Source organism: Haemorhous mexicanus, chromosome 7 (genome assembly GCF_027477595.1).
Source record: "Haemorhous mexicanus isolate bHaeMex1 chromosome 7, bHaeMex1.pri, whole genome shotgun sequence".
Classification (NCBI taxonomy): Eukaryota; Metazoa; Chordata; class Aves; order Passeriformes; family Fringillidae; genus Haemorhous; species Haemorhous mexicanus.
In genome coordinates this window covers 27369869-27380566 of record NC_082347.1, presented here as the reverse complement: position 1 = coordinate 27380566, position 10698 = coordinate 27369869, and the positions used below count along the sequence as shown (strand labels likewise).

The following is a 10698-nucleotide window of genomic DNA, read 5'->3' as shown; positions in this document are numbered from 1 at the left end:
GGGGAGCAGAAAGCAGCAAGGAAAAGGCTGTGTGAAGGCAGAGCGGGCGCAGAGCCCGCCCGGCTAAGCACGAGTGGGAGCTCTCCGCCCCCAGCTGCGGGACACGGAGCCCCGGTGAGCGCTCACCTGAGCGGCACCGGCTACTGAAAAGGAGGATGCACGCTCCTGCAAACCTTCTCCCGGGATTTAACCCTCGGGGAACCAAAGCAGGCCGCGACTGGAGCCTCAAAGCTCGGAGGAGCGTGTGCGCCCCGCACTGCTGCAGGGACAATGCGCTCGCAGGGCAAGAGCTGAACGAGGCGCTGCCACCGCCACGTGCTGAAATCTCGCAGCTGAGCCCGACGGGGAAAGAGCCGGGGGAAATGAGGGAAAGGGGAATAAGAGGAGAAAAAAATAAGGTGCTATCCGGAGCTTCTGAGGGCCCACAGACCGCTGTGTTCCGGCCGGCTGAGCCCACTGGCCCGGCTGAGGGACCCCTGCTGAGGAACCCCGGCCGGACAGCCCCGCCCGCAGATTCTCCGAGCCCAGAGGCGCCCGCCTCCGGCCCGGGACTGCCGCACGGCGATTGGCGGCCGGGTGGCGCTGTAAAGCGGCCGGCGATTGGCAGCGGTGAGAGCCGCGCTGTAAGGAGGACAGCGATTGGCGGGCAGGCGGGCCCGTGCGGGCGCTGCCCGGCTTTGTACACGCGCGGCCCTTTAACAATGGGCGCGGCGCGCGGCGCCGCGTGATGGCGGCGGAGCCCCGGGGCCGCCGTGCCGCGCTCGGGTGTCCCGGGCCGCGCCCCGCCGCCTCCCCCGTGGCCGCCGCCACCTCCGCGACCCCCTCACCCAGCCGTGCCCCGCGGCGGGAGGGGGCGGCTTAACGAGCCGCACTTGTGCCCCGCATGGCGGCCAGCTGGGCCGGGGGGCCGGGGGTGCCCCGCGGCAGCTGATCGCGGTTAGCCGAGGGCGAGCCAGAAAGGGGCGAGGGTGGCGCTGCCTGTCCCGCCCTCAGCGAGTGCCGCTTCCTCCCCGGTGCCTGGGCCCGGGCGCCGCGCCGCGCCGCCGATGGAGCTGGAGGCGCAGTGGTGGACAGGACAGCTGGCGGCCGACATCCACCAAGCCCTTCGATACAAGGTAGACCGGGGGGAGCCGGGCCGGGGGCCGGCCCCGGCGTCTTTGTGAGGCTCCGGACGGCGGAGCCGCCGCGGGGACTGCGGGCGGAGAGCGCGCGTGGGGCGGCTGCTCTCGGCCGGGGGTCGGCGGACTCGGCTTTTGTGAACTCGGAGCTCGCCCTGTCTTCCCTCCGTGGGCGCCGTCTGTCCGCGGCCGTGACAGCTGACCCGAGCGGCCGGACTGTACTGCTGTTTCCCGGAGAGGGGAGGGCTCATGGTGCGTTCGGTGCTGCTCTTGAGACGTTTGCAAGGCTTAAACTCGGCAGAAAGCATTGTGGTGTTATTGGAGGAAAAAAATCCCGACCAACCAAACAGAAACCCAGTGAAAGAAACGCTGGGTGCGTTAAGAATAGCAAAGGGTTTAGGCAATTGCTTAAAAGTTGCTTCGACTGTCTCAGAGTTGTTCTTCGGGACTGTTTTGATAAAGTACATCTTAACACCTGGCCTGAAAATCAGTTTACAGTGACTGAACCTACTAAACCAATGCTTTTGTTGCCTGATGGTACTCGATGAGCGGTTTACTTTTCCCGGAGTCTTGATTGCTTTACTCTTTTCCGGTGATGGAGGGAAATAAAGGAAGGACAGGATCGTTTATTTGTTACCAAATTATTTAAGCTGAGTTAGTGCTGTGAGAGGTGAAATATAAAGCTTGGTAGGTGAGAAATTTGTTTGTGGGCTTTTGTTTCACTTCAATAGCACGTTTCAAAACTTTGAATTTACATTAAAACTTTGAAAAATTTGTGACTTCATTCCAACTTGATGTTACTAAGTTACCTTAATCAAGATAATTTTCGTTGGAAATGTATTTGTACTCAAAATCCTACTTGAACACAGCGTGTGGGTGCACAGTCTATCTCTTAAATTTATTCAAAATAACAGAGGACAGCAGTGCTGTTTTGCTGCATACAAGAAGAGGTACTGGCTACTAGACAGAAGCCTGGAGGGGTTTTTTTCCTACCAGTCCAAATTTTGTATTCAAAATAGATCATGGCACAGATTTTCTCAAATGTGTTATTTCTAGGACCTTTGTTTTGAGGGGTCCTCCTCCCAAATCTGAGACCCTGTGAGCTTATCTAACTGCCTTAGAGCACACTGTAGTCAGTGTGACATCAGTCACATCGGGTCAGTGTTTTAGTGTACACGACGAGAATATTGGTTGATGCACACCCCGTTCCTCTTCCTAAGGTTCAGCTGGCTGTTAGTGGTCTTTTCCTGGAGGCATCGGCAGGAGATTTGGCAGCTCTAGAACATGCAAACACTTAAGTACAAAGTCTGGTTGCCCAGATTGAGCTGTAGCAAGAGAGGGGTTGAGTTAACTGTTGAACTTTGCATTGAAGCAGCTGAGGAATACTTGCATGCCCTTGTACAGCCTTTGCAGCAGAGACAATACAAAAAGTCACTCTTGCCGATTGTTAAATTTTAATTTGTTAATATTGTGCAGAAACAAAGTATTTTTTAGTTGCTCTGTAATACAACAAATAGATTTTGTTTGCTGAAAAGGAATTCTAAAATTATGGGAACAGAGGGAAGAAGGGAGAAATCCTTTGAAACTTCTGTTATAAATATTAAAATATCAGCTGTATTAATCTGATACCACTTCAAACTAAATTATAGTTTTAATAAAATTACCTGCTGCTGTCCATCTAGGAGCTAAAGCTGCCCTCTTACAAAGGCCAGTCTCCCCAGTTACACCTGAGAAGATACTTTGCAGACCTGATTGCCATTGTGAGCAACCGGTTCAGGCTCTGTCCTGCTGCGCGCCACCTGGCTGTGTACCTGCTGGACCTCTTCATGGACCGCTATGACATATCCACACAGCAGCTGCACGTGGTTGCTCTGTCCTGTTTACTTCTAGCAAGTAAGTATGTGGCACCGAACTTTAACTAGTCTCATCGATTCTACTGCCAAATGCAGGGCAAGTCTTGGTGGGATGGAGCAGGTGGGGGAAGCCAAGTGATTATAAACGATGAGCAGTGCATATTGCTTTGGCCCAGTTGGTAGAATATTTCTTTAGACTTGTTTTGATTTCTGTTGGCACCTGATGAAACTGAGGGTGGGAAAAAACAAGCTGTGATTAAAAACTAATGTTTATATCTGTAAACAAATTATTCTAATGTGAACTTTAACACCTGTGTTATAGAAACAGAACATTTTGAGATACCCCTAGAAAGACAGTGCTATCTCAAAATAGGTACATCCTGTGCTAGAAATGAGAAATTTGCCTATCTGTGAAAGAAATTAATTAAACCATATGTAGACTGCACTGCATTCTGTTGATTGTGCCGTGAAGTTCTAGAATACGTCAGATTTTTGTAAATGGCAATGTTATTTAAGCAAGCTAAGGCTAATATAAATCCTGTACTGTCACATATAAAATGTAACACAGGTAAAAGGCATTGGTGAATACACAGTACTCTAAAGACAGAATTAATTACAAACACCCATTATAAACAGTGCTGCTTATATTGACCTCAGCTAGTTTCTTGTGGCATGTATCCACCTTTCAACATTTGGGGACCCCTTTTCAATATCAAAGGCAAAATAAGGGTGCCTTTTGCTGGGAAACCTGCTGGCACTTGTTCACACACAGAGTTAGAGAAACTGGTCCTGGCAGCAGAACTAACTGTTGGTTCAATTTCTGCTGGTCTGTTTCTCTGAATTTTTTCTCATTTTCTGCAGTAAGGGCTCTAGGTCCTCTGCTACAAAACTGGAGTGCAGTGGTATTGGACAGATTTCCTCTTTTTCACTGCATCCTGTGTCCACCAAAACAGCTATTCAACAGAGCAGTTAAACCAGAAAAGGGTTATTTCACATTCTTCTGAGGGTAGACTTTGACTAGGTGCCACCAGGCAGTAATCTTCTCTAGGCAAAGGGTGTCATGCTGAGTATGAAAACATTGCCTCAGAAACCACTGTAATCCATTTAGGAAAATGGATTGGCTTTGAACTAATGCCAGATTTTCAAATTAAATTCATGTTCTGAAGAGAATTTATTTTTTGTTTTAAAAAACCTCTGCCATCATTCGTGGCAAGCTGCAAGTAGAGATCTGAAAGCCTGGAGAAGCAGTGTATGGGTCAGTTGAAAGAGAAGCAAAATGCTGTTTTAAACTTTTGCCCTGTGTGGCTTAAACGAGCAGTTTAATCAGTGGTGTAGTAAGTTATGACACTGTGATAAATCCAATAAGGTTAAAGAAGTAATAAGAGAAATTATTATGTGACTCCTGAAGTTTTATTTCTGTAATTACTGGAGTATGGGAAACAAAAACTAGCAGACTGACACCGGTATTGGATTAAGACCTATATAAGTACCTCCACTGTTGAAAAAAGTAAACGTTCATATATGTTCAGTCCTGCAAAACTCAAAGAATGTGCATTTACAACCTATCATGTAGCACTGAATAGAGAGTGTAAGATGGAAAGAATTTGCAGTGAAATTGAAATAGCACAACCATATGGCAAACTGCATGGAAATGTGACACTTGTTTCTCTTATTAATGGGTTTTCTACATACACAGTTTTGCTTTAGGCTAAAAACATGCAGGCCTGACATGTTGAAAGTACAACATAGGTTGCAACAGTGTATGTGGCAGAGGAGGCTTTCAGAGGCACGTTGCTGAAATCCACTTGTTTGCCAGATCTCAAGTATAAAACTGCACCTACCATTGCAGGCATTAAAAGCAACCAGGTTGGCTGGAGCTCTAGCTATGCTCTAATGAGTTTTAGACACAAAAAGGGTGTGCGGGGGTGGGAGGGTTATTAAAGCCAAATGCTCTTGTGGTGTGTTTGCCAAGTCACATCAAAGTGGTATTTCATTGATGATGGGGACACATTATACAATAATTTGGTGACAAAAACTTGCACATGCAGTGTCAGTGATGTCCTAATATTCTGCTCTTGGCAGCTGGCTTCTGTGTGCAAGCATGGGAAAACCAACAGGAAACATGGCACTGCACAATATCTTACACAGTGTTTGACATTATCTGCTGAAATTTAGCCCATTTTAGTACATACCCCTTTTTGTCTCTAATAACATAGTCCATTTGAGCTTTGCATCTGCGGGAAAGTCTCAAGCTTGTTTGACATAGTAGAATTGAAATATGACCAACAAGACATTAGCTGCAATCCATTTTATAGTGAATTTTGCTGAACCTTTTTTTCCCTCCTCTTTCTGTTCATCTGAAGGTAAATTTGAAGAAAAGGAAGACAGTGTTCCCAAACTTGAACAGTTGAACAGCTTGGGTTGTATGACTAACATGAATTTGGTACTAACAAAACAGAATTTGCTTCATATGGAGTTGTTGTTGCTAGAAACATTTCAGTGGAATTTGTGCCTCCCAACTGCTGCTCATTTCATCGACTATTATCTTTCTATTGCTGTCCATGAGACTGATCTTCATGATGGCTGGCCAATGGTTTGCTTAGAGAAGACTAAGTTATATATGGCAAAATATGCTGATTACTTTCTGGAAGTATCATTGCAAGGTGAGTTACAGATTTCAGATAATGACTTCTTTGTTGTCTTGACAGACAATGTCAAACTTAAATGAGTTTTTTTTTCTTATTCCTTCTTTCTAGATCATGAATTTTTAAATTATGCCCCTTCTTTAGTTGCTACTGCATGTGTAGCTTCTTCAAGGATTATCCTGCGTCTCTCACCCACATGGCCCACACGGCTGCATCACCTGACTGCCTACTCCTGGGACTTCCTGGTGCCGTGTATTGAGCGACTCTTAATGTGAGTTAACACCAGTGGCTTTTTTAAGCCCATTTCTGCATCTGTTGTAATGCTTAATTGCTGCCAAGAGTGCAATTAAATTTCTTTAAAAATTTCCGTTCCTCTGTTCTAAAAATACTTATACATAAGTTTGGTACATATTTTTAGGCAATAACTGGTTTGCTCTTTCCAAAAGAGAAAACTTTATCCGATCTAATCTTTCCTGATCTTTCAACAAATAAACTTCTGCCTTGCATTTCCACTGAACATCTGGGATGCTTTGAGCATCTTCAATAGCTTGCTCCCAATCTCTAGTCTGCTCTGAGAGCACAGAGATAGTGAAGAGTACCAAAGGCATAGGAGCTTTTGACTGTATGCCTTGGAAGTTCAAGGCATGGTCCAAAGAGATGATGGATCAAACCTGCAGACCGTTCAGGTGACCAGCTTTGGCAGGAGGAAATAACTGGGAGTTTGTATCTATTTTTGCTGTATCCATTTTTGCATAACTGCTGACATGAGATATGAATGCCAAGTGTACCTTCCTGGGTAGGCATGTTACACAATCTGCTTTCCCTCTACGGAAATTTGCTCTTAACCAAGTCTAACATAGTTGTGATCAGAAGATGCACAGCTGTATCTGAAAGAACCACATCAGCCTTAGAAATGTAACATTATCACCCTTGATGGCCTCTGGTGGCTTCACTTTTGTGTATAATGAAAGGAGCAGTACGTAAAGCATGCAAGTTGCAGAAGTGTTTTCAGTATTGCTCTTGAACAGAGGGAAGGCATCATCAAAAAGTTAGGAAAGAAATGTGTAGGTGGCATTTGCTTAACTCCAGCATAGAATTGAGAAAGAGAGTGTGTCTAGATACAATTCAGACAGTTGTAAATCAAAGGGAATTCAGATGAGCTGTACTGGATAGGCTAGAAAAAAGGTGAGAGGAAGGAAAAAAAAAAGTGATTTTGTTCTCTAGAACAGGATCCAATGTGAATATGCATATGATCTTTTAAGTACAGTAATGTAGATATTGCAAACCTTTCTGGTATCTTTCCTTGTTTAATTTAAATTAGGTAGAAGCAGCCAGTTCAGGTTCTGGTAATCCAGCAAATTGTTGGGCTACATAAGTACAGTAGCAAACTTCACTGCACTGTAATTCCACTCTGTCACATGTATTGTACTTGGCTTTTATTTGTGTTTTTTACTGCTATACAATGAAGTGAAATGCTGGGAAGAGAGACTGTACCCTAATCACATTTTGAAACCTTAGGTGATTGTAAAGGGCAGCTAAAACTTTTTTTAAGTTTTGGAAGCTGTCGGATGCTTGCATCATTTTTTAGAGTGCTCTTAAAGTCAACTCAAAGGAGTTTAAATTATATTAATATGTATTTTGTCTTTTCAATTTGTTTTAAGTGCGCATGATAATGACGTGAAGGAAGCAAACAAGCAGAAAGGACAACAGGCTCAGTCTGCCCAGCATTCTGTGTTTCAGCCCCCAGCTCCAAGTGCCCAGCAGGCCAATGTTCAGCAGCACGTACCACAGTACCTGCAGGCTCATCAGTCCTCGTTGCAGTACCACCACCCAGCATCACAGCAGCAAAGCTGCCAGCAGATACTGTCATCCACTCACACAGCCTCTTACCCGCTCCAGACTTGCCCTGCTGCCTTACAGACCAGTGCTCAGGCTCGAGGCCACGTCCAGACGGGCGCTGCCATGTCGCTAGCTGTGCCACTGGAAGTGAAGCCATGTATAAGTGTCTCCTACAACAGGACATACCAAGTGAATGGACGATATTCCTGTATTACTCCCTGCTTTGAGAGGTGATAAGTACAAAATGCTTTTGTGCTTGTTTGTTTGGGGCAGAGAGTTGTGTGGAAAATGGTTTCATTTTTTTTGTTAAACCTCAAAGTTGGAAGGCAAAAAATTGAATAAAAAAAGGTGTCTTCCCAGGAAAGAAAGCAACTGGATTGGCAACCAGTACCACAGCTCAAATAACCGCCTGCAAAAAGTTAGCACACAGACCATCCTCTGAAAAAGAATCTGTATGCTTGGGGATAATGTGTTCTTACTCTGACACTCAGAATATTCTGCTTCTGATGTGTGTCTGTGAAATACTACTCAAAAGAAAAACAGCTGTGGACTAACTACAGACTTATCTTTTAATGAAGGAGATATGCAGTATTATTTTGAAGACATTTATGTCATCCCACCGTACAGTATTAACACTTACTTTATACTTACTGAAACTTTAGAATCCACTGAATGCTGGACTTCTACAGGTACATGGAGATCACAGGAAGAAACAAATCTCATGTGGCTAATTCCATAATCTTGCCCCTTTTTCACCACTTGTGTTGGTTATTTGCTTTAGGCTAATGCACGTGAATTAACTGGTATTCTGGCTAGTTTTTTAAGTTTTGTACCTTACAGGACAGACAGTATATTTTTGCCTCTTTTTTCCTCCCTATCTTTTTTGTGTTTAAAGTAACTCTTTCATACTAACTCAGGGACTTTTCTACTCATTACTCTGTGCTGCTGGTTTGTACACTAATTGGGTTTAACTTGGGGAAGGAAGGCAGAGGGGGAAGACACTATAGCAAGTGGAGTGGCTTTTCTTCAGGGCATCTATGCAGAGTACCAAAGGGATATGTTAGTGTTCACAGAATGTAGATGTGAACTACTGCCCAGCAGTGTGATAATTGAAGAAAAGAGAGAGTTTCAACTGAACTTGTACTGTACCAGAACTACTACAGTGGCTGTGATTCCTCTTTGTACACACACACAAACACATGAATACTATTAATCAACAGAAAGCATCCTCCAGTTGTACTGACAGTATCATCCCTACAGAAAAAGTACACTTAAATGCTGACAGAAATCCAGTTCTGTCACGTTTTTAGTGGAGGGAAATTCTCAGGTAATAAAGGGGCAACTTCTACTGTTAAGGAGTTCCAGAAGATGTAGAGATTTGCTCTTCCAAGTGGGTGGATCAAAAATATTTTGCAGAGTGAACTCCTTTGCCACAAGTAAGGTGCTAATAATATGACTTTATGGAATTACACTATCTCCTGTGGAGTGGATAGTCTGAGGGTAGAAAGCTTCACTCATCCACCTCTTGGATGAAAATTATGGTAGAGATTAATGGAGATGGTTTTTGGGGTCCTTTGTGTGTTTGTTGGGTGTTTTTTAGGGGGGTGTTTTGTTTTGGGTTTTTTTGTTGTTTTTCTTTAAATAGAAGAAGATATCAGACTTTCTCCTGTGGTAGAATATGGGAGGAAGTGGTATGAATAACAGGATTCTTACTACTTCAAAATATATTTATAGTATGTGGGCTTAAGGCTTTTTTTGGTAGTTTCATTTGGTTTTTTACCATCTTCTTCCCTGTCTTAGTGGCAGCACTTAAAGTCCTGTACCATCAAATGACACTGAATTATTGTGAATCTTACAGAAACCGTTTTGAAAGCAGGGGCAATTAAATTACATTTATAAATATGAAAGCTTTATCACCATAATGTTCAGAATGGAGGGAGGACAGTTGTGTTCATTCTTTCTTGGGCTAAATTATAACATGCTACAAAAAAACCTATTTATTGTTGAGGAGAAGAAATCCTGTTTCTCTTGTTTTGTCTTTTAAATCCCAGTTTTTGTTGTGGGCTTTTGTAGCATAGATGTGCAAGTCAAGAAGAATGGGAGGCTGAATGGAAAAGATTACTCTCTCCCTTTTATCCTAGAAAATCAACTTTAAAATAGGCATAGTGTGGTCAATTCCTTATTAAAATGAAAGTTGGTTTGGTTTTTTTTTCCTCTCCTCTCCTCTCTTCATCTCATAATGAATGTTTCCCTGTGTCTGAGAGTAGTGTTAAGTAGAGACTTTCCACCTAAGACACCATGCTTTTTTTACTCAGCACTGTTACCCATTTTAGAGGGAAATGGACTTCTTTCTGCTGGTTTCATTTTGTTGCAATGCTGTATCCAAGTCCTCAGTGCTCTAACTACCTCTGATGCTATGAATGTACAGTTTTGTAATAGACCATGACTTGAAATAACAGCAGATGCCTGTAGCAAATTTTTTTCTGTAAAATCTTCAAATCAGCTAACTTGTCATCTTTTTTTGTGACACAGCAGTATAGGCTCTTCCTTTTTTTGGGGTATTAGTAAATTTATCCCATAAGCATTTGATATATAAAAATTTAACTAATACTTAACACTGGAATTATAATGGGTGGGGGGCTTTTTCACTTAGTTAATACCACAGCTTTACATTTAATAGGGTATTTTTTATTTGACTATTTTAAGACATTAGGTCAGTTGTAAAAAGATCCACTACATACTGTTTGGTTTTAATTTATTATTTAGTCTGAATTTTTTCTGACACTACAGCTGCATCATGACTACAGAGAAAATGTACACTAAACAGGTTCAATCTATATTATTTAAAAGGGCTTTATCAGTGTACATTAAAAATACACTGTTCTTACTATTAGAACCAAAATGTGTTTTTTTATGGCATAAATAAGAATGGTGCTTCTAAATGCAAAATGTCCAAAACAATGGAATCTTTGTGAGTGCTATGCATTCAACTTATTTTTTAAAATAAAACTAGTTTTGAGTAAGAAGGCTCCAGTGTGTATTATGCTTTGTATTATGTTTTTTTTTAAATATGTAAACTGTCTTGCCCTATGTAGCTGGCTGAAGCTCTGAGGACTTCTTTCTCTCCCTCCCCCCTTGTTTTCTGTGACATATCATAAACTTCAGAAAACTCAGACTTCACAATTGGAAAAAAAAAAAAAAAGTAGGAAGGAAATCATGCAGGAAGGAGCTTTAAAACTAATT

The 10698-nt window shown here is 43.0% G+C and overlaps 1 protein-coding gene across 1 annotated transcript; it reads left to right on the top strand.

The window, feature by feature from the left end:
• The first annotated feature begins 760 nt into the window (after positions 1-760).
• CCNJ (cyclin J) lies at positions 761-10481 on the top strand. The gene is made up of 5 exons (XM_059851668.1): positions 761-1115; positions 2801-3011; positions 5335-5634; positions 5728-5887; positions 7278-10481. The coding sequence occupies exons 1-5, from the start codon at positions 1047-1049 to the stop codon at positions 7687-7689; spliced, it is 1152 nt and encodes a 383-aa protein (XP_059707651.1). The 5' UTR covers positions 761-1046; the 3' UTR covers positions 7690-10481.
• The last annotated feature ends 217 nt before the right edge of the window (positions 10482-10698 follow it).

What these genes read in the sequence shown, in the direction of transcription:
- CCNJ (XM_059851668.1), top strand. Translation starts at nt 1,047, where the DNA reads ATGGAGCTGGAGGCGCAGTGGTGGACAGGACAGCTGGCGGCCGACATC. An exon ending in GTCCTGTTTACTTCTAGCAA is followed by an intron (nt 3,012 to 5,334) that starts GTAAGTATGTGG and finishes GTTCATCTGAAG; the next exon opens with GTAAATTTGAAGAAAAGGAA. An exon ending in TCTGGAAGTATCATTGCAAG is followed by an intron (nt 5,635 to 5,727) that starts GTGAGTTACAGA and finishes CCTTCTTTCTAG; the next exon opens with ATCATGAATTTTTAAATTAT.